We start from the raw sequence: 27,786 nt of genomic DNA on the forward strand, positions 1-27,786 counted from the left end.
TTCACTGGCTCTTCCCTACCTACCTACCTACCTACCTACCTCGTAAGGTACCTATTTGCCTATCTATCTACACAGCACTCTCTAATTACTTACCCATTTACCTAGGCAGGTACCTTTTTCTATGACAAGACTAGAAAAAGGGGGCGTGGAAATGAGGGGGACGAGCAAAGGAGACAAAGGGCCATTCGGAACGAGCCTTTGCGCTAGAAACCAGTCGCGAGTTGCAACGGGGCGGCAGCGGCGGCATATCGCCAGTCGCACACTGCGTCGTCCTCCTGTGCCGTGCCGTGTCGGTGTCGGAGGACCCTCCCATTCCATGTCATTGTCTGTGACCACGTGGTATATGTACGTATGTAGGTTAGTAGGTAATATCTCAACAATTAAATGGCACCCTTTGTCGACGGACTCACAGATGACGAACGCGCGTCAACGTCGGATTGAGTTTGATACACAGCCATCCTCCCGGTTGTTTCCCTCTCTCCAACAAGCACGAGATAGGATAGCGATTGTCAAGTCTCGGGATGACAGAATTATAAGTAGGAGTAAACAGGTTAAAGATGCAATGTAACGCGGCTGATATCGAGTCACGTCACGTGAAATTCACTCCCGCCGTCAATGAGATGCCAAGCCACGACTCAAGCTCGTGATGAGGCTGTTTTCCTGGTCCGGACTTGTGATGGCTTCAACAGCGTCTTTGTTTCTCGGCCGGAAACACATACCCGTGCCACCGATGTTACATGTATGGCTGCAAGGAGGGAAGAAAACGCCATCCCGGAATCTGAGGCACAACATCCGAGAAGAGGTGCCGTTGGACTTGTTCCTTTGTTCACCCGTTTCATTCCTGTTCTGCCCATTATTCTTGGGATGGAAGTCTGCAGGCGTGTTGACGGCGTACGTCTCACCCTTGACGTCAGTCCAGTCATTACATCCGTACACGATCCGACTTCCCTGCCATCGAACCGAACAATTTCAGTGTCTCCCTGCTCCTATCAATTTACCGTCAGTCAGTGTCATGTCAAGCCATGCAGGAACAGAAAAGAACGATGGTCCGTGCTTCTGCATTCTCAAAAGGTACGTACTCATGCTTGCTCCAGCAAAATATGGATAAGTACGGATGGATACCTTACTGAGGAAGGAGGTAATAGGTAGGGGACGCAGCACCTGCTGCCGCCTCGCAATTCCCAGAGCTTGTCGTCCTGCGAACCAAAGCAGCAACGACGCGCCTCAAAAATCGTCATAACCCCCGACGATCCATCCATCCATCACATCACCTCGCCCGCCCCCTTCTCTCCGCTCTGCCCAGTTCCACCTCTCCTTTGCCATCATCAATTTCTTCTCGGCATCCGACCGCTCATTCTACCCCAACGTCGTCGCATCGAAATCCAGTCATCCTATCGAATCATTACTCGTTGCCGCTGCTTTCCGTCCCTCCCACCGTCGTCGTCGTTGTCGCAAACATGCCTACCGACTACAGCTCATTGAAAGTCCCCGAGCTCAAGAAGCTACTCCAGGAGAGAGGCCTTCCTGCAACGGGCAACAAGCTGGACCTTGTCAACCGCCTCAAGGAGAACGACAAACAAGCCGCACCTGGTACGTCGACCAACCCGAGATGCGCGCTTCCATCCGTCGCAAGCAGAGACTGACCCAATTACTACTACAGCTACCGCAGAGGAGGACGAGATCGATTATAGTGACGACGAGCCCGCGGCCACCAAGCCCGCTGCTGCCACTGAAGCTGTTCCCGTCGTCGAAGACTCTGCGCCCGCCTCTGCGTCCGCCACAGCTGAGCCCACCACCGCCGCCGCCGCCGACGACGTCGCAGAGCCCGCTGGGGCCGCACTCGACGCCGCGCCCGACGCCGAGACCACTGGCGAGGAGGGGAAGAAGCCCGAGGAGGCCGCAGAGACCGCAGACGAGGCGCCAAAGGAGAACTTTGCTCTCAACCTTAACGCGACCGACGCAGCAGCAGAGGCCAAGAAGCGCGCAGACCGCGCCAAACGATTCGGCATCGACGAGGACGAGGAGGCCAAGAAGAAGGCCGAACGCGCCAAAAAGTTCGGCGTCGAGGTTGGCAGCGTCGCTGGCCTCGATTCGGCCCTGCCCGAGAGGCGTCCCAAGCGCGGCCGTCCTGAACGCGCTGAAGAGCAGTCCGGACGTGACGCCAAGCGGCAGAGCACCGATGGTCGTGGAGGAGATGGCCGCCGCGGCCGCGGCAACAGGAACGGACACCCTGGTGGACGTCAAGCTGGCGGCGGCGACCGCGGCAACCGCAGCGGTGCCCGCGATACCAGACGCACCGCTGCTATTGACCCCGCCGAGAAGGCGAAGCTGGATGCCAGAGCAAAGCGGTTCGCCGCCTGATATCACACGCGCACCGTGATTTGATGGGTGGAAGGGGAAGAGAGGGAGAGGCGGGGAGAAAGTCCCAGCGATCGGGTCTGTATACTATGCCCACGGTCAGGTGGTTGGCGTTTCGGTCTACGACGAATGATTGGGGAAATGCAAACGTCGCAAGCGCAGGACTCGAGAATACAACACATACATCTTTGTTCCAGGGATGACTGGTCAAGGACGAAACCAAACGAGACGGTGTTGACGACGCGCGTCGCCTCGACAAGAATTTTTCACAGTAATGGAATAGAACTAAAAGTCTTTTTTTGTATTCCCCGTATTCCGGATACCTCGCGAGCGACTTACCAGACGAAATGAAATGACTGGGGAGGGTACCTCTGTCTCGACTATTTGCGAAGAATTGTCTATCTGGCTGGCGCCCTCCCTCTGAGTCAACCTCCCTCTTTTATCTTTCCGTCTCCAGTGCTGCCCGACTCCGTGACGATACCTCATACACGAAACAACACCGACATGTTTGCATACCACATCCCTCGCTGTCATTGGCGACTAAAATGCAGACTCGGAAGATGTCGTCATGGAAGCCCGCTGTGGGAGATACAGCGTCCAAAGCGGAGATTGAGAGTGAGAGCTACGTGGCGGCGGATTCTGGCTCAGGATAACTTTCGCTCACACGGGGTTCCAGAATACCGTCGTTTCTGGCTCTTCACTCTTCCCGTACGCGTCGTGCTCAGTCGGCTATGCCAGGAAAGATACCGAGAAGCACTCGACGACGGCGACGACGACAGTCAACCCTGACATGGTCGTCACATAGCACCTCTCGGCATCACGTCCTGTTTCAACACAATATTTGTTCACAAGGCACACTCGGCAAGCAAACATGCAACCACAGGCACCTCTCAACAGGTCGTTCATCACGAATCCCCCCGCAGGTTGCCCTTTGCCTTCATCAACGCTTTGGAGACGGAATCCCGCCGAAGCACCTCCCTAATGATCTACTCCCGCCACCTGATGTTCATATGCGCTAAAAGAACACCCACAAGGCCCAGACCAAGTCTAGAGTCAATGTAGAGTCACTTCCATTCACAGTTGAGCCACCTCACTTATAAGCGTGGAAAGATGTTCCAGCAAGGACAAGCACTACACGCCCTCGCACCCATGTCAGTCCCCATATACCTATCACGGACACGCGACATCTCGCTATCGCGAGGCATACTTGAGCCCTTAGAGGTTCAGCCCCAAGCTGGCCCCTTCCTTGCGTGTATAGCCAGAGCTCCGGAAGCTGTATCGCGAGGCCCTCCCCCAGCACCTCTGAGAAGACCGAACGGTCTTGCAGAATAACAGCATCGTCTGCGTCTCCCGTCTGTAGCAGACGACGAGTAAACAACGCCGCGAGACAGAGTCAGAAGAGTGATCCAAATGCAAAGTATGCAGAGGCGGCGACAGTATTCCCGAACCCTAACACTTAGGCCATCTCGGCCCTCGTCAGTATTACCATGCCCTGCCGTGCCTATCCCCGGTTCGCCATCTCGTTCGTTGTCAACCATCACTCCCACAAAAAGACATCGATCAGCAAACGTGACGCAAGGAAATGCGACGAATCCGACTGTTCAATCCCTGGATGGCCAGTCTAGAGAAAGCAGTCTCAGGGGGCGAGAGAGGCACAGCAAGGACAAAAGTCCCCAACCCGTCCAACAAGGACACACCCTTGAACCCTAGATCATGACCAGGCAGAACACTTGAGCTCCACACCCGAGAGGCATGGCAAAGAAAGCCATGATTGATGTCTGCCTCCAACAGCAAGCCCCGTTCCCGCCAAGACCCAGCCACGCGCGAGGGCAACGACAAGGGGTGGCGCACAGCGAGACAAACATCAGTATAACGTTACAGTACTACCAATGGAGTATCCTTAGCATCTGTAGAAGAGAGAGCCATCCTGGCCGGGGGGGTCCTCGCGTGGGTCCCAGCATGGACCGATTGGAGTCGTCTAAACGCTTCCCGATGTCAAGGGAATGGCGGGACCGGGGTGCTGGCCTCCCAAGAGAAGACCCAGCGTAGAATCACAACCCTTGGCGAGCCAAGGGTAAGGAAGAGAGCATGCCGGAACCAAGCCGTTCCGAGATAACGTCAGGCCATCTCCCCCAATCTCGAGACAGCTCTAGAGCGATACGGACGGAGACGATGGACAGCAGGTGACCAAAGTCATCTGGCTATGGAAGCTCGACAGGACCAGATCCCCGCGGATACAGACTACAGAAACCTGCCAGAACATGGGAGAGGCGTCCGCGTGCGGGCATGCTTTGCCACTAAGATGCGACGATCATGGCGCAGAGAAAGAGACAGGAGAAGAGAGGCGGGGGTTACCTGTCTTCATTCGTCAGTAACTTCAAGGCAAGCCTCCAAGTTAAGGAGGGCTCCGAACCTGAGAGTCATTGGAAAGAGTAAGAATATGCAATGGAGGAAAGCGACCGAAACTTGTGCCGTTGCGCTCGTTGACGTCTGAATAGGCTGATGGCCCGGGCTCGGAGACCCCCAAGCCCTACTAAGATCGACATGTTCTTTGACAAAGTATGACGGGGATGCCTGCCTCGAAGGAATATGCAGACCGACTCAACGACCTAGGACAAACCTATAGATGTTTGGTCGGGAACACGGCAGCGAGGCTGAGCTTAGGGGCATCGATTGGCCATCCACCCCTCTAGTCTGAATGGTTGACCGTGGCCCATGTATCAAACCGGAATGACAACGACAACGGTTCCCCCGGGGTCCTCTCGTGCGGCAAAGGCGGTGCATCGGCCGTTGTGCAGCCATGAGGAGGCGACGCAACAAGGACAAGGCCGTTGGGCCGTCGGCCGGGAGCCCAGCCAGCAACATGGATATTCCAAAAGACCAAGAAGACTGTTGGGAGTGTCTACACTGCTTGCTGTACGGACATGTTGGTGCTGGAGATTGCCTGAAATCGACTGTCACATCCGCTCCTGGGATGCAAGACACGTTGCGGGGGGGGGGGGGGGGGGGGGGTTTCGACAGCTCTGGCCAACGATGGACGATGTTAGTGACCCGAGGTGCATCGGAGCGGACCCCGTCAACGACATGGGCGCGGCCGATGTGCATTATGGATGTGGGGGGTGACCGAGGTGCGGTGTAATAAACCTCGAATTATAGGTCCGGTTTCGTTTCCTTGATCGTCGGCTGGTAAGGCGTGTAAGGCGGCGGCGGCTGCTGATTTGTGTCGATACCCCGTCGACCGAGAGAGGGCATCGAGCGTGAGCATTCAAACCAAAGGGCGCGACCAGAAGACCGCATGATGCTTGCATCCTTCTTCGTTCCCAAGGGTCCAGGGTACCCTACCCATCTACGGATACTTCCTCCTTTGCGGCCGTTACCGACTCCTTACGGCCGCGCATCCCCTCCTAAGCCTCACTACACACGCGCGCACACATTTCTTGCGGAGGGGTCGAATCCATCCTCTCGCTGTTGGGCCGAGAAAACGTGACATTTGAAGGCCCCCCCCCCGGGTGAAGCCCAGTCTTTCCACTTTTCTCGGTCGTCTGGGGCCGGTGCAGAATAAGTCGTCGGCCTGGCTAGTAACTAGTTGCGGACAGTCAAAGCCTGGTCGTCCTTGGTCGAGAGAGTAATAGCTCACTCCAGGATGGTGTCGCGTGGGCCCCTACCAGCCTACCAGCCCGCGCCGTCTACGGTGAACGGGAGGAGTCTAACGTCGCCCGGGTACCGGGGCTGACTGACCTGTGTGGTTCATGGCCCAACGGGTGGAAGCGGGTGCGGCCACACGTCGTCAGTGTGTGTCTCTCTGTGGTGATGCTGATGTGAGATTGATCACCACCGGTTACATCGTCGACTTCGGCGGGTGGGCGCATTGCCATCCGTCTCTCCTGGTTCCTCTCAGAGACTCAGCCTGGGTCGACACTCAACCCCCGGACGGTATCCCCGCCGCCCAGGTAGCTCCGGCGTCTCCATTCTCGTCGGCTGATCGGTGAGACACTCACACACATCTCTCTCTTCATCCTTCTCTATGTATGTGTGTGTTTGTGTCTGTTTGTGTCTGTTTGTGTCTGTTTCCCTCCGAGTCTTCAATAGGGTTCTTCAAGATATCCATGGCCTCAATGACTTACATCGCCTGCCCCACCCAGCGGCCGACGCTGTGCTATTCCGGTCCCGGGTCAAGTTACGTTTTACGAGGTGGGCTGCTAGTGCAATCAGGTCGATGGGTTTTTTTGGGTTCTTTTTTTTTGGAAGCCTACGACCAACGGGTTCTCTTTCTTGTGCCCCCCCCCCCCCCCCCCCCTCATCCCTGGACCTGGACCTGGGACCCCATGTTCTCGCTTCGATTTCCAAGCAGGGTTTCACGAAGAGGTTGGGGAAAGAAGAGAAGAAAACAAGTAGAGAAGTCTGCCTGTTGGGGGCCCCCCCATTTGTCGGATGCTGGTGTCGATGCACTGTCGCATAACAACCATCGTACATGCTCCCATCGGACGGGGATGGACCGGGGGGGGGGGGGGGGTGGATACCGACAACCCGGTCTTGTTTGAGCCCCGAGCTGCCGGGTGCGATTGGCCTTTGTTTGCTACTCATGAGATGGGCGGGTGACCTCTAGGCGCTTCTATCTCACTCGCGTCAGTGACCTGTCTGATGCTACTGCAGTCAGAAGGCGGCCGACGCGTGCTGCCGACGTCGAGGATGACCCGAGCTTACTGTGAGAGCATCTTGTATCCGTAGGGAGTGCCGACAGGCGGCTCCCCGTAGATGCCTCGTCTCCCGAGAAGCCGACGCGTCTGGCCTCGTACCCACTATGCGAGAACTTGGTTGTGAAGTCGCCTGGCCTGGCCCCGAACATGACAGTGTGGACTTCTCCGTAGCCCCTCAGATGTCAAAACGACGCGCTGGTTCGGTATCATGATGGATGGATGCATGGCAGAAAGATATGTGGGCGAATGGTCGTGAAGCCCAGTTGATATACCGCCCTTCCTATAATACTTCTTTCACGCTGTCAAAACCAGGCCCAAACAAACGCCGGTGGCAATCGAAGCCCTCTTCCCTCTACTTCGATCCGCACATTCAGTCCAAAAGACGGCCCGCTGGAAGTCGCCCCAGCCAAAATCAAAACAAATTACACGACACTCGACCTCGATGTCTACTGATTGAGATTCGAGACCGGCCAGCCCAATTGCCAAATGCTCCCATTCCCCTCTCGTTGTCTCTGCCATTCAAAACGGGTCGTCTGAGTTCACTTCAATGGTAGTGACTGGTTACCGTGTTGGTTAACCAACCTCGAGCGTTCCTTGGCCCTGCGAAACTCAGCTGCCGACCATCCACGGGTCGCAACTTCGCTCTGCAAACAGTACGGCCTAGATGGAGGAAAAGTGTCGCAGGCCCCTCAGCTATTTTTTGATCCGTCAGCACCCGCGCCCGCGCCCGTGCCTGTGCCTGCGTCCTGGCTGTCTGTCGGAGGGACGTACTGTTGACCTGAGCTTTTGCCTTCCTTCTTCTTGCCGCTGCTCTTTTTGGACGAGTGTTTGCTTTGTCCTCTCGTCTCTATCCGAGGGAGGAGGCCGTCGAAGATGGCGTATTGGTCGTACGCGTTGTTCTTGTCATCGGGCGAGGTGCCCTTAGAGCTGCCGCCGCCGCCGCTACCGTAGGGGTTGTTGGAGCTCATGGTGTTGTTGTTCGACGTTCTTAGAGCTGCGATCTAAGCAACAATCTTTTTGTCAGTCGAGTTCACCATGCCCGGCTTGTATTCAGGCTTACTGTGTTCTCTTGGAGTTTACGAAGGAGATCGCAGGCTTCGTTTGGGGTGTAAGCTGTCTGGATGGGCGGTGGTTGGCGAGACGAGGTAGAACTCATGGAATGTTGATGAGGCTGTTGATCTTGCTGGTTCATTCTGAAGACGGCTCTTTGCGCAAGCTTTATATCTTTAAACAATGCGTAGTTGAAGGGAAGTTCCGACTATGACCGGGTGTCTAGGGCGAGGTCAGAAGGATTGACGGTGGAGGGACTTTGGAAAGTCGACGAACCAACCACCTAGTGCGAAGCTTAGGAAAGGTGTACTAGAGAACGGCAGACGGGAGCTGTCATTGCGCCTCTAATTACATCGAATAGGCTTGGCCATCCTCTAGGCAGAGCAGTCCGTTGCTCTCGTTTGTCTCGGGTCTAGCCCACACCCCCGCAAGTCCAAGGCAGGCAGCAGAGAGTCTCGCCGGGCACAGTTGGAAATCTGCCTGGTAAGCCCCGGTTCTGGAACCAGCGACACCCCGAAGGAAGCACTTTTGCGGGTAGGTACTCTTGGTTGGGGTTCAAAAGCGAATCTATTCTGGGTTGATTGTAGGAACGAACGGTCTAGTTGTCGAAAGAGAAGAGAAGGTTGTCCGGGGAAGGGAGCGGTCGCCCAAGTCGCCGATTTCGCACCCATGGCGGAAGCACCTCGACGTCTGAACCAAATTCCGCCCTCGGTGCCAGATCATGTGCGTGTGCCAGTCGGCGAAGGAATCGCTAACCAGCATCGTTGCCGGGATAGGTGTGCTTAGCGTGGGTACGAGACCGTAGTCAGCCAAGCACACAGCAGACTCAGTGAGTGGCTCCATTGCTATTCCCTCAATGTCGGCAATTTGTGGGCGCGGACCTCTGCGACTCTGAATGGCCTCAAAGCAACAACAATGTGTATCAGGTAGGATTGCGACCAGGACGATATTGGTGACTGTTGAATCCGACAAAGAAAAAGGATGGAACATGCCGGCATCGACAGCCCGACATTGACCCAGGAACGGATGTGTTGCTGAACCAAAAGCACATCGAGTGCATCATCGCTGCTTTGCATCAACATAGGGCTGAGGCTTGGGACCAATCCCGAGGCCGTTTCCCCCGGCCTAGCTGATCTGAGCGGGATCGGCCTCTGGTTCCATGACAGCCGCTGTCTAAATTGGCCTCAAACTGGGCCCGGGGCACGGCTGGATTTCATGCCCATTAGCACAGAGCATCATCATCCTCGCATCATTGGTGTTCGAAATAGCAGTGTCCCGCTTTCACCGAATGACACCATTGGTGTGATAGCCGCCGCCGCCGCCGCTCCTGGACGAGGCTCGAAGCGTAGAAGATGAAGACCAGAGACTGACTCTAGGCAGCCTCGAATGAGTGAAGAACATGGCAGCCTAAGGAGACTTGAGGGAGAGCACCGCCGCCCCGAAGCGCAATGAGAGCCTGGAGGAAGGCTTGGGCCGCCAAAAAAGATCCGACAAGGGCGGCCAGGCAGCCATTGAGAAACCTCCACAACGGGAAAAGCCGATGGAGAGCCATCAATGATCGTAGTTGTCCTCCAATGGTCTTGTGCCTTCCCGCCGCCCGCGTCTGCGTCACGTCTCATTTCGCATGGCCACCCATTATTCGCCGGACGGCCGCCTATGTGTCCAATTCCATGAACCAGGGCAGTGGAAACCGACCATCCTTCCAGGTACATGTATCTGTACAGATAGCCCATTTGTTAACGGTGGTCCACCGAAACGGCCGGGGTACTTGTTGGCTCTTGTGCAAGGTCGACAACCTCTACCAGCACGCATGGCGGCATGGGAAGACGTCGGGTGGAGAAGTCAAGGCAGCTTAAGTCCACACCCCTCCCCAAGAGCGGGAGTTGGATGACCCGACGGCTGTTGGAAGTTTGGTATGAAACAACCACTTGCCAAGCAATTCGTTGCCTACTTTCGTATTAACGTGCATGCGGCAATCGGCCATGTGGCGTGCCGATTGTTGACATGAACCGTCCTTGGACAGCCGTTGTTGGGATTAGATCTATCGTCTTGGAAAGCTGTGACCGGTGCTCGAGATTCACTCTGGATAAATTGTCTCCTTGCCGACGACGTCATTCTCAATGCCAACTACAACTGCGATGTTGCCGCAGGATTCTGCACCAGGAGCGATAGTGCTTCCGAGTTCCCACTGAGATACGTTCGCCAAGGGTTCGCAGTTCTGCGCGCCGAGACTAAACCAGAAGCAGAACGATGAGCCATCTGTCACGGCGGCGCCCCTGGGGGCCGTGGTCGATAACTGCCCCCACGCCGGAATCCAGACCGAACACAGTCCCGGCATTATCGGCGAGTCGAGCCGATCGGCTGGCTGACGGAAGGAGGAAACGCGGCTTCATGCCACATGGATTCACCCGCTTCGAAACGGGGCTCTCTTGGTGGTGCTTCTGCTTGGCTTGCGGCGGATGCCAAACGGTTGCAGCAAGCCTGCAATCTTGCTCATCATCTGGTTGGTAGCCCGTTCCGTTGCCAATCAGCGTGCCGAATACGCGAGTCTTGGTGTCACTGGCCCCCAAATCCAACCAGTCTGGTTGTTATGGTCCCTAAATGGGCCTAGCTGACGCTCTCATCTGTACGGACAGTCTGGACGGAACGTAGAATCCGTTCGTTAGGGACAGGGCCAGAAGCATTGACCCTGAGCTTGTTGACACCTGCACGAAGTCGTAGTCGGAGGAGAGAGAGAGAGAGAGAGAGAATGAGTTGACGAGCCTTGCTTGTCAGTGAATTCTTGCACGGAATGCATCGGTAACCTCATTCGCATGCGTAACGTGATGTAGCCATTCTACTCCCAGCTGGGAATTGTTGCTGTATCGCAACGCAGTACATATAGTGTTGATGGAATCGAAGCCCCAAGCGAGTCCCCACTTCGGGCAGGCGAGTAGGCAGTGAATTGTCCAGCGCCCTCATCCAAGTTTCGGGTCAGTGTTGGGCGATCGAGACGACTGGTGACAGGGAAGTTGACGAGGTGATCTTTGCCATTCTTCGTACTCCTAATGTTGATGTTGTAGCAAGTGTTCGGCAGCAGCATGGCCTGTGAGGCAGCTGGCGCGATAGCCAGCTCAAGGGCTGTCGACTCATTTCGCCTCGCCTGGCTGCGTGACGTCTCACCGCAATCCTCGCGACCCTCTTCGCGGTTGGTTGCGTTGCAACTTGCAACTTGCAAGACCAACAGCCACAGGATCGTTGCTGGTCGGCTGTTGCTCCTGGCCATGCAACCCCCTCCCCCTGCCACAAAGACACCAACACCATTCTCTCCCCTGCAGGAGGGGAGGATGGATGGCAGACGCCAGCGGTTCGACGGCTGGCCGTGTACTGCATGTAACAGTCCCGCTCGTGGAAAGTCACAAGGTATCTTTGCAGAGCTACCCACTGCTGTCACCTTGCAGGGGTGGGTCGTATGCTGTCGCCGCTGAGAGGACTACCAACAGACGGGACATGCTTGACTGAAGGCGGGAAGATGGAGCCTTGCCAGGCTTAGTGTACGAATAGTTTGTAGTGTGGTCCGTCTGCCAACCTGCCGAATCCCCTTTTCCTTGCCCTCAAATAATATGTTCAATCGTTCCCCGCGTTTGTCAAAGAATTTCCCAAGTCGTTGTAGCTCGACGACATCTCGACAAAAAACCACTCCAGACTGTTTCGTGCATGGTGCCGACATCGATGCTAAGGCTGTTGCTACCGTGAACTCGATTTTCTGGCTGGTCGAAGGCCATGATAGCGCCCACCATGGTCGTGTCCGCGAAGAAAGCGTCGACCGACTCCGAAGTCGATGGCAAGGCGAGTCCTGGGCAGCCGGCAAAGCCGCGCAAGCGCGTTCCCGCCGAAATATGGGAAACCAAGCGTCCTATCATCACCCGGCTGTACCAGGAAGAGAAAAAATCATTGAAAGAGGTCATGGAAACCATGCAGCGTGACTATCATTTTGTCGCCACGTAAGTACACGCCTTGTTGGTCTCCCGCACGCGGCTCACCGACACGTGCAGTGTCAAGATGTACAAGTCGAGGATATGGAAATGGGGCCTCGACAAGAAACTCAAGGGGGACGAGGTCCTGGCCATCATGCTCCTCAAGCGGGACCGAGACATGTTGAAGAAGCCGACAGAGTTCAGGATACGTGGGCAGCCTGTAGACCTGGAGAACATCAGCCGGTATCTGAAGCGTAACCCGTCGTTGATGGCCAAGTTCAAAGCAGGCCAAACGCCCAGTGTGCAGACAGCCCTCGAGGTGACTTGCCGAACTCCTTCGCCGCCCCCAAGTCCGGCGAGAGCCCTGGCACCGACGATGGAGATGCAGAGTACGGAACAAGTGCTGTGCCTATTCCGAGACTATATCGACGGGTCCTTCTCCTCGGGGGGTTGGCGGTGTGAATTTAATGTCGACTGTTCCAACAGCCGGTCCAACCAGGGAGATCGGAGTAACGATTTGTTCGAGAGGGTCATTGCAAGCTTTGCTTTAGTGAATCGCTGCATGATCAGGGGTGACCAAATCAACATCAACAGTGTCCTCGGTCCAGCTTTCGAATCGCTCAAGGAGATCGTGGCCGCCGAGAGCCCGGACTTTGTTGCCCGTACGGTCTGCTTGCTCTGGTACCTAGACCGACATCACAAGCACGACCTCCTGAGGCTAGTTCTCGACTACCTGGCCGGGCTCATCCCCATCGTTCTAGGACCGCATCACATTCTTGCGCACATCTGGCGCAGACTGGGCGCGACGGAGTTTTCTGATTACTACGAGCTTTCCATGCGGCTGTACTCGCTGCTTCTTCCCGACATCGAAGAGCGTGTAGGGTCGGCCAACTACCTGACGCACCTGTTGTACAGCGACTACTTGGACTGCATCTTTGCCCGACAAGATCCGGAAGACTGTGAGGCGATGCTCAGCGGCCACCGGGCGCGTGCCGAGGCCTCGGGACAAACACACCCATGGCTGGATGACATGGCGCTCTCGCACGCGGGCTTGCTTGCGGCTTGCAAGGAAAGCCAGGGTCGGCTGGACGAGGCAGTGGAAGTGCTGACGACACACATGAACACATGCAGCATGACGGACGAGCAGGAGGCGGCCGTCAACCTCGAGCTCGGAGTCAAGTATTACCGAATGGCCAACATCTCGGCAGCCATCGCATCTTTCAAGTCGGCGGCCCGCATCGCCCTGACTTCGGATGCAGACGAACGAATCTCGATGACGGCATTGGCGAATCTGGAAAGGCTCCTCCGGCAAACCGATAAGATGGCCAAAGCAGACCGGGTGCATCAATATCGCATGGAGCGGCTAGCGGCGTTTGCGGAGAAGTCGGTTTCGATGTCGAAGGGCGTCTCTGGATACGACGACAACGACAGCGACAGAACTGACGACGTGGAAAACCTGCCCGACTGGCTATGGAAATGCGACGACGGCGAAGAAGATACACCGAGGTGGCTCGAATTGCCACCGATTGGCTGGGCTGGTAAGGCGCCGACAACTTCGTTCACTGGGGTTGCAGGCAGCGGTTTGGAATGGACGAACACATCGCAGTCTGGGTCGCCAGCCGTGCTCTCGACAGAATATTCACCAGGCTTGAAGGACCAAGCCATCGATCCCGAAGTCGAGTACTTGTACCGACACGACGGAGAGGGCAGGTAGATGTGGGTGGTGCTAGATCGACTGGCGGCAGCCCGGGTTTCCAGCGCCGTCTGTCGCCTTGCATTTGAAGAACTCAGAATCCAGTCTCTGTCGCAGACCCTCTCTGTGCGCCTGGCGATGGTTCTGATAGGAATCCATAGAACACCGACTTTCTGTCGGATGGCCTTCGCAGGAGAGGAGGGCGAGAGCAAGGGCCTGTTGGCGCTTGTGAGCGAAGGTGCCTGCCTCGACGAAACGATGTCCTGTATCAAAGCACGATACGGGCTGTTGAGTGGGATTGCCGACGGAATTTGCCAGCGCCGGGCTGATATGATAGACGTGATAAAGTTGCCATAGCTCTGAATGCTTCAACGAGGCGGACTGACGTGCGTCTGTCGGAACAGGGCACCTTGTGTTGACGAACGTCCAGAAGATACGGAGAGTGTTGTTCTACTATACGCTTTGCTGAGACAAGGAGGGAGAGAATTCGATAAGCGGTCAGGGGAGGGAAAAAAGACTCAGAAGGGGAGCAGAGAGATGGAAGATGGTAGAAGAGGAAAGAAAGAGGAAGAATGTCGACGGCAGAGGAAGGAAGGAAGGATGGCGAGTGAGGACCTAGGGGAAAACCCTTCGGGAAAGAAATAGAGGGAAGGAATAGAAACAGGCAACACTCCCCCCTTCTACTCAAGTCCGCGGGAGGTCAAGAGGAGAAACAGCACCCAAGGAAGGAACGGGCCGAGGAAAAGGGAAACACAAACTACCTGGTGCAAAACAGCAGGGTAAATGTGTAGAGCAAAGGGAAACAAGACAAGATGATGAAGCAACGCGACAACATTTAGGTACCGAGGCAGGCAGCCCGTTTCCCGATTCCAAACAAAACGAGAAGAGCGGAACTCGGTCAATGGACATGACCAAACCGCCATGGCAACCAGACCTCGTCTTTTGACATGGTGTACCGGTTTGTCTGGGCGCCCAATCCATCTTGGCCGCATGTCTACTTCCGCTCGTAGGTGTATCATGCCAGTGAATATATCTAACCTACCTACCTAGTATTAATGTTGCTCGGAGATGAAGTGAGCCAACTCGAGGGTTCGATGGAAGCCTACCTACACCTAGGTCGGTTGCCATCTCATCTGTATTGTGTTGCTGCACTCAGCCGATGGGCCAACTACCTCTTTGGGGGAACGTTGTATAGATCTCACCTTCACGCAACAAACAACTACGTGTACTGCAAAACCCCCCTGCAAGAGAGGCTGGCCATGTTACACCACCAGCAACCCTGTGCTATTTGTTGTGCCACGGCCTGGGGCATTACCGGCCTAGACCGGAACCTCGGTGCCGCAACCAGAAAAGAAACCCCATTCTCCCGATCCGGCCTCCCCTCCGCCTCCGCACCCCGTGCACATCCTTTGAGCCCCACAAACCCGGCGACGGATACCCTGGTGCCCAGAAATCCCGGGACGATCGCGGGGAATGCCCCAAGGTCCTGGCTGCCATGGTACCATCTGCTGGCTAGGCCCTGCTCTCAGGAGCCGGCCGTCCTCCCTGTTGACGAAGGTGAGCATCAGAGCTCAGCTACAGACGTCATTGTGCGTGCGTGCATGCGTGCGTGCCATAGCGGGAGACTCCAGAGTGACAAGCGTCAACCTTGAATCGCGGCATTGGCGGATGGCACTGAAGCCACATAGTGGGAAACGAACCAATGAGCCGCATCGCCAGGCCATCGTGGGCGCAGGCGGCCAATCGACGCCGCCCCTGGCGAACGTGGAGCGGGACGGGAATGGGGATGGGGATGGGAGGGAGGCACATCTAAGTGGCGCCCAGGGACGGCTCCGAACTTCAGATTGAATCCAGAGCATGCCATGTCAACGTCAACGTGCTCATAGTTTGTGCTGATCTGTCGCCCGCTGTGTGCTGTCAGGTCCGGCAAGGAGGAGGAGGAGGAGGAGGAGGAGGAGGAGGTGACTTGCTGGCTGAGAAGACAGAACGGATCGACGAGCCCCCCCCCCCCCCCCCCAAGACCGTATGACTGTCTGTGCCAGCATCACAAAACGGAGGTCGTCCACCGTCGCGCGAGTCGGCCGTGTGGTGCTGCTGATGTGCGCCGGGATTGGCCGGCCTAAGATGGCCAAAGGAAGAGGCAAGATCATCGCCTTGGGAGATTGGCGATTGACCTTTGTGGGTGGCCCCCCGAAACCGGTCTCTCGATTCTCCTGCGGCGTCCTGACTCTCTGCCAAAAAGTCATTTGCACTTGGCTGAACCGAACAACACACGCGAACAAAACAAGACAGAAAATCAAGGAAGCATTGATCAATCATGGATGGCAAATGACGGCGAATGACTCGGGGAGGGGGCCGACGAACGTTGCCATGTCACACGCACCGGAGGCCACGCGACGCGAGCCATCGCGGATACCGGGCACATGGATGGCATGCCCGTTTTTATTTTTATTTTTTAAGGTCGCGTAAGGTCCTCAGCAGACAGGCAGTCCTGTCCGGCAATCCCACACAGTCTTAGTCTTAAGCAACCGGTGGGCTTTTCGAACCCGACTGCAGCAGCTCCGGGGACGAACCGGTACACCGGCACAACGGCGCTACGAGTTGCAGCATGCTTAAGACGGAGGGGGAGCAGACCGACTTGGCCAACCGCGCGAGAGCTCTTCACAGCTTAGCATGGCTAGTGTGGTGTGACGCTGGCGACGACGGCGGCGATGACGACGGCGTCGTTCTAGCAAAACGCCGCGAGCAAAACGCTGGCCGGGTTCGTCGGCTGAACCCAATTCGACGCGACGTGCGAAGGAAGGGGGGGGAAAAGGAGGAAGAAAAAGGGGGGGGGAGAATGCCCATATCGGTCCGTCGTTGAGGACGAAGAAGAACAAACGAACACACGTCTTGCGTCGCTGGCAATCTAAACCATCTATCTCGTTTCCAACGACTAGTGACCGGGTGCATGCGCGCAGCATGACAATGTCAGACGCCGGTAGCTGCAGGCGCATATTTACCCCATACTGGACGTGGACAGGTACATGTCCAGAGCGCAGTCGGACGGAGCCTCCATTATCTCGGGGGTGCCACGGTAGAGAGTCGTTGTCCAAAGAACGGTCTCTACAGAGTAGTTGCACCACCAACTTTACCAAGGGAGAAAGCGGCTAGGCTAGCCAGCATGAGCCAAGGGCAAACAATCAATCACCCCGCCTCAGAACGAACGAAGACTCTGGACCCACGACGCAGCTCGACGGTGGGAACTTGCCTTGCCCATGCATCCCAAAGCGGTCGAGGCCGAATTTGACTCGTCCGGTTTTGCCCTATGAGGATTTGCGCCCTTGGCTTCAATACCATGGGTGGTGGGCCATAATGAGTCGGACAGGCACACAAGTCATGGCCCCTCTCCCCTCTCTCCCCCCGTTGCCCGTCCACATGGACGACCGCGGTGCCTGTCGCGGGCTGTGGCCCGGGGTTTCCCACCTGGCGAGGAGGAAGGGGGGGGATGCACTGTAACGTAATATCCGAGGGGTGCATTACCTGCCAAGGGGAGGTTGGTGGGCGAGTGAGTCTTTGACTGTAGAGTTTGCAACCTTGTCGAACCGACGAACCCAGACGTGTCACAAGGTCTCTAAGTATGTGTAATTTGTTTCTAGTTTCCTTTTTTTGTGGAGGAGCCAAGTTTTCCCTTCCTCCATCTCGTCTACGGATACTGCTGCACCAGCCTGGTTCGACGTGGCGGCTGCGCCTAGCTACGTGCAACTGGATGTGGCCGACGACAGTGGTGCCCCCCTAGCATTGCAGTCATTAGACTACATGCCTCCGGGGGAAGAGGACAAGAAAACGAAAAAAAGAAAAGAGAAAAAAGAAAAAGGAATGCAGAATGCCGTGCCTCGTCACCAACGTTAGAACTCCATCAAGAAAGGCGTTCTGGATCTGGACGCAGCCATAGAGAAGGGGGAGGGAGGCAGGCGGATAGTCTCCAGACTAGTCAAACCAGGCCCTCCTGAACGGCTCATTTCGATGACTGTGCCGCTCATTGTCACCGGCCACCGGTCACCGGGCGCTTTGATACGATCCATTCCGTGTCTAGGCTGGCTTCGGGGGAGCCAGGGGGAGCGGCCAAGGGGACGAACCACGAGGCGGCGGGACGCGTGGTGTTTGTAAGTGTTGGGTTGGTGGGGGAAATGAGGGCAGGCAACGGCGACGGCGACGGCGACGGTTGTCCGGCCGTTGTGGACAAGACCAAGGTCGGTCGAGATTTGGAGGTTTCATTTCCCTTTGTGTGTCCAGACACACACACTCTCTAGTCTCTAGAGAGAGAGAGTAATGGCTAGTATCCGTTCGTACTCCCTACCTCGGTACCTTGATCGCGAAAAATTGAAATATCATGGCCTGGCTAGCCGGGTAATTGTGGAACCCTGTTCGTCTTCTTTGTTCCCGTTTGCTTGGGAGATAAGGCGGCAGAAGGTACGTACTCTTCACGTCGAACTCTGGCAACTCCCAATCTCCATTCGCCAACAGCCATGGGCTCGTCTATCTATGCCTGTGTGTCTGTGTCAAGGTGCCTAATCTTGCAGGAGAAATAGAAAAAAAAGCAATGGGGAGGGGGATGGGGGGGCATGGAGAGGGGGGTTATAAGCCATAACTAAACAAGGTGAAGACGAGAGTACTCATAGTAAAGACAACGGAAGAAGAGAAACTCTGCAGGACTGCAAATCACCAAAAGTCACGAGCGGCATTTTTTCTGGGGATCCGCAGTGCCATTCATTCCATTCCATCTGGACCGTGGGCAGTGGGTACTGGACCGCGACAGCCCCGGTCAACACAACGCGGACCGGAGACGGGGGGAGGGGGTGCTTCGGAGTCGATGGACGCGAAGGTCCAGAGACAGACATTGACGGATACAAATACAGATACTGCAAGCAGGGTCTGGAGCGGCATGCGAGGTACTTTCCCGTCGCCCTTTTCGATTCTCTTAATGTAGGTACGAGTGCTCGGACAACCATCCATCCATACTTAACCACCTAAGGTACCTACCTTGTCGAAGGAGACCGACGGCACGGTCTGGCGGTACAGGTTCGCTCAGCGTGGAACAGAGTAAAGTTTGGAGCAAAGAGCGACGACCGGCTGACTAAGACAGGACGGACGGCTCCACCGCGGGTATCGGAGTTACTTCATGGCCAATCAGACGGTACAGTGCTGTAAGGTCACCCGCCCTGGGGGACTAATCCACTTTGAGCTCCGTTTCGAACGGTAGACGGCCCTGTCACCAACTAGGGACCCCAGGAGGTTGGGCATTGGCTCGTCGTCTGCTCTCGACTCTTTCTGTCTGTAATTTTTTTTTTCCTCGTTTGATTTTGTTTCTCTGTTGCTGCATTCCCTGCACCGGCTTGCCTGTTCTCCCGGCACTAGCTTTGGCGTTGCGTTGCGGTGCGGTGCGGTGCATATTTCTCCCTTTCCCTCTTTGCATGCTGCTACTGATGCTTCTGCTGCTGATGCTTCTGCTGCTGATGCTTCTGCCTCCACTGCTACACACTCCTGTCACTGTTGCCGTTTCCGTTGCTGCACCTCGCTCAGCCACCCCCCCCATGTTCAAAGTTCCCGTTCCTGCCTATAGCCTCCCCCACTCTCTTCCAGTGACTGTCGCTTCCTTTTCCTGCCTGTCCCTCCCTCTCTCTTCCGCTGTCTAATCCCGTACTTTTCCTATCCGTACTGTCCTACGGGATCCGTATCAATCGTGCATTCACTCCTCCCGCTCCTTTATTTCCTCCCCCAATTCACTTCCACCCTTGCCCGCCGTCAACCCCCCCCCCCCAAACGGCCTTCTCTTCTTCCTTTCCCTCTCGCTCTCCCCAAACCGGTATCTAGTGAGGGGTCGAGTCAATCCGCTAGGGAGAAAGAGAGAGAGAGAGAGAGTGTGTGTGTGAAAGGGTGAGACAGAAAGGCCATTCCACCCAAGGGACGGATATTCTACTGTTAGTGTTCCGACTGCACCCAGGGAGCCAAGCCAGATTTCAGGCTTGTACCGCACGGGTGAGTTCTACTTGATTGATCCCTCTCCCTTCCCCCTTCGATCCCCCGTCTATTCGTACCTCTCGAACTCAAACCCAACCAACATACCCCCCACGGCCATACACTTCGTCCATCTATGCGCTCCATATCTCTCAAGGGCCCCCCGACAAAGAGGAAAAAGGAAGGCAACAGCAAAGGGAAAAAACACACCCAAAGGTTGCGGCTGACACTGGCCCCGGCCTGTTAGTCACCTACACCCCCCATCCAAGACGTACGAATCGCAGACGGCCGCCACACCTCCCATTGATAACCTCGCGCTTCATCCCTCCCCACGACGCTTTCATCGACACCCACGACACCCACAACACCCACGGCACGCACGACACGCACGACCGGCGTCCGGCGGCTGGTGTCCCGTACCCACCTCGTCCACACGTTGCACACATACATAGAATCATGTCAAACGGCCCACCCCAGTCCATGTCTGCTCTACACACTCCCCAACGGCAGAACAAGGTCGATGGGAGCCACGACCCAGTTGCCTCAGACACAACCACCCTCCACAATGCTGCTGCAGCAGACTTCGACGAAATCTCCCTCCCCTATCTTGCAAATCCTCAGATCCAGTTCCAGGCACACACGATAGCTCCCTCGCCGCCCCTGTCAGAATCTTCCTTTCAACAACTCGAACCTCCCTCAACTGCCGCCGCCGCCGCCGCCGCCGCCGCCCAGAGATCCGACCCGAGTCCGCTTGCTGAGTCCAACTCACTTCGAATACAGACCTCCGACTTCCACTCGACTCTACCGACACGCTCCGACACTCACACCAACGCCACCCTCTCTACCCCTCGTCGTCCGAGTACCGGCCTTCAACATCAGACCTCGTCTTCGAGTCTGAAGCCCATATCTCGAACCCCGAGTTTCAAGGCCGCCATTGTCAACAGCCTGGGGCCTGGCTCAGCCACGAGCTCGTGCATGCCCAGCCCCATCCTGTCTGCCATGAGCGACGTCACCCCGCTGCCCTCACCCTTAATGTCAGGAGACTCGCCCGGCCCTTGGAAGCGTCTCGGCGTGCGACCGCCCTCGAGGGACCAGATGCCCAACCCGACCCCCGACTCCGTGCTCGTCTCGGCCACCGGCGAATCAATAGCAGCAGCCCTGGCCAACGCCTCGAAGCGCAAGGTCTACGCCGGTCTGGTGGCCGATGGCGCCGACGGCTCTGGCGCAAAGGGCCCCGCCAGCGGCAAAGCCGAACATGCGCGGAACCGTAGCATCAGCGAGTACATCCCCGACCCGAACTATGTCCCTAAGCGGCAAATTACAGTATCCGGCTCCCATACCAAGCCAGCCAACGGCCCTGATTCCGGTAACGAGCCCCACATGCGCCGCGAGCTGAATCTTGCCGAGTCAAGGGGTTTGACCCCGGCCATTGCCCAGCCTCCAACACCCCCGCCGAGCGAGTCCTCCAGAGACTCGACCGACACGACCGCCGGCAACCCCAAGACGGCGATCCCCGAATACTTTGAAGCCTACGATCGCACCGACAGAAAGAGGAGAAGATGGAGGGCCGTCAAGACTCTAGGCCAGGGAACCTTCAGTCGTGTGATGCTGGCTACCAGCCAGGTAGACGACGATGGTGACTCGTTACGGGCTGACAGCCTGACGCCGATATCGCAAATGTCACAGTCCTTCAGAAAGACTCTCGTCGCAGTAAAGGTCTGCGAGCATGGCCCGCGAGGAGGCGCGAGCGAGGACAGAATCGAAATGTCACTCAAGCGCGAACTCGAAATCATGCAGAGCATCAGCCACCCTTCGCTGGTTCATCTGAAGGCTTGGAACATCGAGCCGAGCCGTGCCATCCTGGTACTCAGCCACTGTCCGGGTGGCGACCTCTTCGACGTGGCTACCGGCCACCGCCAGCTCCTCGGGCCGGCCCTGCTGAGACGAATGTTTGCTGAGCTGGTGGGCGCTGTGAGGTACCTGCATGATCGCAGGATCGTCCATAGGGACATAAAGCTTGAGAGTAGGTGACCTTGACTGACGAAAAGAGAAGAAGAAAAAAAAGTCAGAAAACAAGAGAAAGAAACGTTGCGCTGACAATCCCAGATGTGCTCGTCAACTTGACGGCACCCGAGCTGGCGGATCCTGCGACTGACTGGACGACGTACCCGCACTCGGTCATCACACTGACCGACCTAGGTCTCTCTCGCCGCATTGCGGACGACGAAAAGCTTGAGACACGATGCGGCTCCGAGGATTATGCTGCGCCTGAGGTCATCATGGGCTTGCCTTACGACGGCCGTGCCACTGATGCTTGGTCTCTCGGCGTCTTGCTCTATGCGCTTCTCGAGGCCCGCTTGCCGTTTGACCCCTATCCCAACACAATGGACGGCCACCGGATGCGCAGCCGTACCAGCCACCGCATCGCACGCGCGGAATGGCGCTGGATCGAATTTGCAGGAGAGGACGGCGATCACGAAGGCAACGAAGCTAAGTTCAAAGAGCGTGGTTTGCTGGGCGCCATGGAGATTACCGAGGGTCTTTTGCAGCGCGCCAGGAGTCGGTGGACTCTGGAGAAGGTGGCCGAGCACGAATGGGTCAAGGGGGCGATCCAAGCCGAGGGTGGTCTGCGTTTTCGTGAAGAGGTTGAGGGCGCAGAGGTATGATGACATTGGAGACATTTCACTCCTTGATACCCCTGGGCAAACAACGGGAACAGGATAGGGTTTCTGGTATGGAAAGGGTCGGTTCTGGTTGTACGAGTAGCGGGACGAACGGTAGGCGGGCATACGCGACGACAACAAGCCTGCATTCACACCACGTGCTCTTTTGTTGGTGGCATTGCTTGTCCCCTTTTTGTTCTTTTTTCTTTTCGTTTTTTATTCAGTTTCTTTTACCATGTTCAAAGCGAGGCAACCCAGCTCGCAAGTACAGTTCGGATGGAGCCTTTACTTCCAGTGTCTTGGGGAACACCAACAATTCCCTTTATTCTCTTTTTATCATCTTTTTTCTCCTTCTAGCACCTTTCTAGATTCGAGGCCATGACCCAAGAAAAAAAAACATGTTAGAGTTGGGAAGAACTATGTTTGGGGCCAGCGACGGTGTTTGCACTATATATACATCCATATACATATATATCAGGCGAAGAAACCTCTTTTTGCTTTGCTTCAGTTTACATCTCGGTCGTGGTATTCTCAACCATCATTTGTCCTATTCAGGAGCCACCATGGCCGTAAAGCAACTGTCACAAGAAGATGACACAATATGACAACATTGATTTGTGACGATGAGGCACGGGGCACCGATGCTGGGCCCCTAGACTGAATGGTTTTCTGCCGTCGTCCTGAGCATGCAGCTGCTGTGCTGATGAGTGTGGTGTTTCTTTGCAGTACCTTCCCTCGGGGCGTCGTTGGCTCGTCCTGTCGATGAACCGGGTCTGAGAACCACGCGGCAAGGGAGGGAGGGGGGGCCTTGCAGCCGTCTGAGACGCACAATGCATGCATGTCTAGTTCCCCCCTTAACGTTGGTTCTTTTTCCATGTCCTTCGTCCATGCTGGGTACGTGTGTGGCGCGGTTGGACCGGCGGCTGGGTTGGAAGGACACGGAAAACCAGAACGGCCGACGGAGGTTGGGCACAGTCTCGCAGTCCCTTGGAAGGTTAGGCCTTTCGTGTATGTGTGTGTTTGTTGTGTTTCTGATACCTAGGTGGGAGGCAGGGATGAGTTCGGGGCGGGACGGGGGTCCGTGGGGTCCGGGCCCGGATGCCGATGTGGAGACTGTGCCGACGGGAGGGGTCGGGTCGCAGGGTAGGGATACGCTTGATTTCGTCCACGTCATCGATTAACACGTCTATTCCTAGACATCCGGGGCTGCCTTTCTGAGCTTCCGAGACTGTTTGCTTCGTTTTTTTTTTTTTTTCGGGAATCGGCGGGACGCCGTCGATGGGGTTGTCTCGTATCGACGAAGATCCAACGAAGCCGCCGAAGCGGGCGTTGTTGCAAGGGTTACATAGTATGCTGAACACCTTTGGAGAACATCATCTGAAATGGGCTCTCCTCAAGAAGCACGGCGTTGGTTGGTGGGGAAATGTCATGTGGGCAATCTTGCGGTCATACCCACAGATCGCTGTGATGAAGCCCTTGGGGGCGCGATTACCACCTCCATCAGACCACTATCTCCTGCAGCGATACGAAACCCCCGTCAAGCTTCAAAACGCCACGTCGTTCCCCGGCCAGAGGATATCGTACGCCGTCCCGTCATCCAAGCTGATGGACCCGCCCATGGCGGCTAGGTTCGCGGGGTCCGAGAAGCTCATGTCCGCCGGCCCGATGAACTGTCCCAGATCGTCCAGGTCCCGCCACGAGAAGCCTCTGCAGAGCACGTCCGACTGCGGCGGGAAGGCCGCCATGGTGGAATGCCCCAGCCCGCTCCCCATGCCTCCGAAGCCGTGCTGGTTCTGGTGCTGGTTCTCCGCGTGCGACTCGACGCCGAAGGCGCCCGCGGCGGGATTCGACATACCCGGCACGACCGGGGTTGTGGCGGGGTATGTGGAGGAAGACGGGGCGAAACCTGGTCCCATCGATGCCGCTTTGAGGCCATTCACGTCGTCATCAGGATGGCCCGAGGCGGCGGCGGCGGTGGCGGTGAGGGGGCATGACAAAGGTTGTTGCTGTAGTCGTTGCTTCTGTCGCTGCTGCTGCTGCTGCGGTTGATGTTGTTCTTGCGGTTTGTCTCGCCAGAGAAGGGAGAGCAGACGGGCGTAGCGCTGACCTAGGCTGTGTGCGCTCAGGGATGACTGTTGGAGGCACTCGATTGTGATGTTGATGGAGCGGCGGACGCTTTCGGACGCCTCTCCGCCCAGGGCGCCGGCCAGGCGGGCCTAACGGTTTCTTGATTAGTAAAAACAACAACAAGAAGAACAAGAAAAAAACAGAACGGCACACGCCTGTCAGAAGGGAGCAAAACTGCCGTTTCATTTTTACCTTGAAGAGGAACACGGCCGCGTAGATGACGTAGAGATAGTACTTCAGGGGCATGTACCGCAGCCCCGTGGCGGGGTCTACGGAGGTGTTGAGGATGTTGAGCAGGGAGTTGGCGGCGTCCATGGACTCGTAGATGAAGCGGGCGTCGGGGGCGCTGGCCAGGTCGGCGAAGAGGGGGCTGTCGATGGTCGTGGCCTGTCGGGCCGGTGCCCGAGGACTCGGGGTTCCCTTCACACTGTCATGCTGCTGCTGCGGCGCATGGTTCCGGTTTTCTTTGTATTGCTGAGCCCGTAGTTGCTGCTGTTGCTGTTGTTGGCGTGCCTTGGTGATGGCGCGGTTGATGGTTGCCTGGAAGGCGAAGGCGTTGATGTAGAGACGGAGGAACTCGTAAGAGAGGTTCAGGCCGGCCTTGATCAGGGGCGTGACTGGGTGGAAACAGAAGGGGATGAGCCAGCGTCAAGACCATTGAACGTAGAGGGGGGGGCTGGGGACACTTACAGTTGAGACTGCCCCAGACGATCTTCCATTTTCGGAGGACGGCAAAGAAGTCGTCCTGCCTCGGTCAGTAAGACTTTTTCGAACCCGGGTCGGACAGGATGGTGGCGGCAGTAGTAGCAGACGAACGTCCCGGCCCCCTTGGCTCGACTTACAATGTATCTCACATACTCGCCGCCCAGATAAAGCTGGGCCCGGTGGCTCGACGATGAGTAGAGGATGTCATGAGCGTTGCTGAAGAGCTGGATCAGCTCGAGCTGCGCTTGGAACAGCTGCCCGTAGTTGTCGGACCCGGCTTCCTGCATCCGCAGCGACGGGAAGTCGGCGGAGCGGGGGATGGTGGAAGGGCCGGGTCCGCGGGACCAAAAGCCTTTGCCCACGCGGATCGAGACTTCGCGGTCGCTCATGTAGCAAGCTGATTCGAGTGTTAGCGGGGGGGGGGTTGGTTGTCTAATTGACAGCAAGCCGGAGGTAAGGAGGTAAGGAGGTGAGGAGGTGACTATGGATGGAATCCCATCTTACCGGCCCAGACTATCCTCTTCCTCCTGAAGGTCTCGGACGAGGGGCTCGTCTTGTCCGACAACAACCCCGTCTGCTCGAGGCTCTGTAGGTATCCCAGGCGGATGGCGACGCCGATCTGCATCCACGCCCCTTCGTCCTCCTCGCCCCTGCCCACCGTGGGCTTCTCCTGCAACCTTTGAGGCGCCCACTGGGCGAGTATCAACAGCGCCTCGACGGCGCCGACGGTGGTCGAGCCCTTGTAGATCAGCTTCGAGATCAGGGCCTCCATGTAGCGCGAGCAGGCCTCGTTGACGCGTGACAGCGAGGGCTCGTCCTTGGAGGTTACCGTGAAGATGGCGGTGAGGAGATGGGGCTCCGCCTCTATCAGGGAGGAGATGGTGGCGGGCGTGTGGGTGAGGATGCACTTGTCTGCCACCGGAAAGAAGGGGTGGAAGTGCTCGATGTATCTGGTGGCGAGGGGGATCAGTTCAAGAGCAACGATGGGGAAACGGAGGGTTTTATTTTTCTTTTCTTTTGTTTTCTTCTTCTCTGTTTTCCCCCCCTTCTGTATGATGGAAGGCCTTACGATGTGAGTAGACGCGCTGCTACCGAGACGCTCAGTATCCCGTCCGAGATGGGGGGGTAGTGAGTCGACAAGGGCTGCGTGGAAGGTTTTCGCGAACCTCGCTTGGGGCTGCGCTTGTCATGGACTCCGCCGGGCTTGCTGCCACCGCTGCCGGGGAGATCGTGGACCTCCTCGTGGGAGTCGTCGTCGTCGTCGCCGTCGAGGTCGGCAACCTGGGCCAGGAGGTTCAGGGCATCGGACGGGTTGAGGAGGTCACTCGAGGTGATGTGGCCTTCTATGTCGCCCGAGCTCTTGAGAGACCGCGTCGACTGTCTGCCGGGGCTGGGAGGCTGGGAGGCTGTCCCGGGCCAGCTCGCCGGCCGACCGGAAGGCCCATCCTCCTCGGGCGAGCAGGACCACGGCCCATCGCCGTCGCCATCGGTGTCGCCGTTAGCGGGACCGGGACCGGTGCCGGGGCCGGGTGACTCCGGGGGGCTGAGGGTACGTCCTTGTCGGCTCTCAAGGTTGTTTGCCGAAGAGGATCTGGCGTCGTCGATGGCGGTGGCGGTGGCGGCTATTTGGTCGTTGTGGGAGGGGGGCGACGCTGCGAGGGCATCTTGACGGGCATCTTGACGGGCATCTTGACGGTGGCGCAGGGCATCGCCGTCGGCCGGGGGGACACGGACGAACTTCCGGGGCCTCCTCCCGCCTCGTCTCGAGGTGGCCAGTATACACTCCTTCTGTTCACGGACACAGCGGCGGCAGGGAGGTATACCCGGGTTCCCTCCGTAGTCACTACATCAAGAGGAGGTAAGCATGCGCGCGGTCAAGTCAGGTTCCCTGACGGGCGAGTAGTTTTTCGAGCAAGCACTCATTCTGCCTTACATTACCCCTGACGGACGGTGGGCCACGGTCTCAAGACAAGCAGGGGGTTTCTGGCGGACATGCTCACAGGTCACATCTCGTCTTCCTGAGCCGGCAGGAAACGCAAGCCCGCGATACCCGCCTCTCCTTTCCAGTTGCCGCCGCCGACGACGCCGAGTGGGAGACCCGATGGTGGTGCGGGGGGCTGGCCATGCTTGAGGAGGCCCGGCGGCCGGGGGTGTCGGCAGGCATTTCTCTTGGCTGACCGTTGGCGTCGGCTCTTTCAAAGTTTATTCTGCGTCACCCCGGATTGATGCGGGATCCGCGGGAGATCAGCGGCACCTGGTGGTGATGATGATGATGATGATGATGATGGGTGGTGTTTAAGCGGGCGTACTGTAGAGTGCGACAAGATAGAGAGAGCGCGGGTAATGAAGTATGGATCGGAAGACAGAGAGAGTCCAGGTATGCGTTTGTGTACGGGAGGGTGAGTGAGGAAGGGAGAAGTGAGGGTGAGAGAGTGAGAGAGAGACACAGCACATCGGCAACTCAATTTCTCGATTAGGCTACGCGGCCATGCAGTCTCTCTTGTTGTTTCTGGCGGTTATTGGGCCTTTAATGTTCTCCC

General features: G+C 56.9%; 9 protein-coding genes across 9 annotated transcripts; 4 read left to right on the forward strand and 5 right to left on the reverse strand.

Moving 5' to 3' along the window:
- Positions 1–121: 121 nt before the first annotated feature.
- CDEST_14771 (uncharacterized protein) lies at positions 122–568 on the forward strand (the record flags this gene model as incomplete). The annotated part of the gene is made up of 1 exon (XM_062930927.1): positions 122–568. One exon carries the CDS (start codon positions 122–124, stop codon positions 566–568), a length of 447 nt encoding a protein of 148 aa, XP_062786978.1.
- A 296-nt stretch (positions 569–864) lies between these two features.
- On the forward strand, positions 865–2,662 carry CDEST_14772 (uncharacterized protein; the record flags this gene model as incomplete). The annotated part of the gene is made up of 3 exons (XM_062930928.1): positions 865–1,071; positions 1,146–1,590; positions 1,661–2,662. The coding sequence occupies 3 exons, from the start codon at positions 865–867 to the stop codon at positions 2,359–2,361; spliced, it is 1,353 nt and encodes a 450-aa protein (XP_062786979.1). The 3' UTR covers positions 2,362–2,662.
- A 4,623-nt stretch (positions 2,663–7,285) lies between these two features.
- Positions 7,286–9,528, reverse strand: CDEST_14773 (uncharacterized protein). Its single transcript, XM_062930929.1, has 3 exons — positions 8,382–9,528; positions 8,116–8,327; positions 7,286–8,056 (listed from the first exon to the last, which is right to left on the reverse strand). The coding sequence occupies exons 2-3, from the start codon at positions 8,245–8,247 to the stop codon at positions 7,745–7,747; spliced, it is 444 nt and encodes a 147-aa protein (XP_062786980.1). The 5' UTR covers positions 8,248–8,327; positions 8,382–9,528; the 3' UTR covers positions 7,286–7,744.
- An 808-nt stretch (positions 9,529–10,336) lies between these two features.
- On the reverse strand, positions 10,337–11,066 carry CDEST_14774 (uncharacterized protein; the record flags this gene model as incomplete). The annotated part of the gene is made up of 3 exons (XM_062930930.1): positions 10,337–10,664; positions 10,740–10,872; positions 10,928–11,066. 3 exons carry the CDS (start codon positions 11,064–11,066, stop codon positions 10,337–10,339), a joined length of 600 nt encoding a protein of 199 aa, XP_062786981.1.
- A 12-nt stretch (positions 11,067–11,078) lies between these two features.
- On the reverse strand, positions 11,079–11,237 carry CDEST_14775 (uncharacterized protein; the record flags this gene model as incomplete). Its single annotated transcript, XM_062930931.1, has 1 exon — positions 11,079–11,237. The coding sequence occupies one exon, from the start codon at positions 11,235–11,237 to the stop codon at positions 11,079–11,081; it is 159 nt and encodes a 52-aa protein (XP_062786982.1).
- Positions 11,238–11,700: 463 nt separating this feature from the next.
- CDEST_14776 (Putative tetratricopeptide-like helical domain superfamily, Clr5 domain-containing protein) lies at positions 11,701–15,306 on the forward strand. The gene is made up of 2 exons (XM_062930932.1): positions 11,701–12,088; positions 12,140–15,306. Exons 1-2 carry the CDS (start codon positions 11,868–11,870, stop codon positions 13,773–13,775), a joined length of 1,857 nt encoding a protein of 618 aa, XP_062786983.1. The 5' UTR covers positions 11,701–11,867; the 3' UTR covers positions 13,776–15,306.
- Position 15,307: 1 nt separating this feature from the next.
- On the reverse strand, positions 15,308–16,073 carry CDEST_14777 (uncharacterized protein; the record flags this gene model as incomplete). Its single annotated transcript, XM_062930933.1, has 1 exon — positions 15,308–16,073. One exon carries the CDS (start codon positions 16,071–16,073, stop codon positions 15,672–15,674), a length of 402 nt encoding a protein of 133 aa, XP_062786984.1. The 3' UTR covers positions 15,308–15,671.
- A 3,421-nt stretch (positions 16,074–19,494) lies between these two features.
- On the forward strand, positions 19,495–22,920 carry CDEST_14778 (Putative serine/threonine-protein kinase, active). Its single transcript, XM_062930934.1, has 3 exons — positions 19,495–19,772; positions 19,999–21,774; positions 21,858–22,920. The coding sequence occupies exons 2-3, from the start codon at positions 20,208–20,210 to the stop codon at positions 22,415–22,417; spliced, it is 2,127 nt and encodes a 708-aa protein (XP_062786985.1). The 5' UTR covers positions 19,495–19,772; positions 19,999–20,207; the 3' UTR covers positions 22,418–22,920.
- A 1,038-nt stretch (positions 22,921–23,958) lies between these two features.
- CDEST_14779 (Putative zn(2)Cys(6) fungal-type DNA-binding domain-containing protein) lies at positions 23,959–27,624 on the reverse strand (the record flags this gene model as incomplete). Its single annotated transcript, XM_062930935.1, has 7 exons — positions 27,247–27,624; positions 26,316–27,089; positions 25,751–26,196; positions 25,384–25,643; positions 25,232–25,286; positions 24,734–25,158; positions 23,959–24,630 (listed from the first exon to the last, which is right to left on the reverse strand). The coding sequence occupies exons 1-7, from the start codon at positions 27,408–27,410 to the stop codon at positions 23,959–23,961; spliced, it is 2,796 nt and encodes a 931-aa protein (XP_062786986.1). The 5' UTR covers positions 27,411–27,624.
- Positions 27,625–27,786: the final 162 nt, after the last annotated feature.

Source organism: Colletotrichum destructivum, chromosome 10 (assembly GCF_034447905.1).
Source record: "Colletotrichum destructivum chromosome 10, complete sequence".
NCBI lineage: Eukaryota > Fungi > Ascomycota > Sordariomycetes > Glomerellales > Glomerellaceae > Colletotrichum > Colletotrichum destructivum.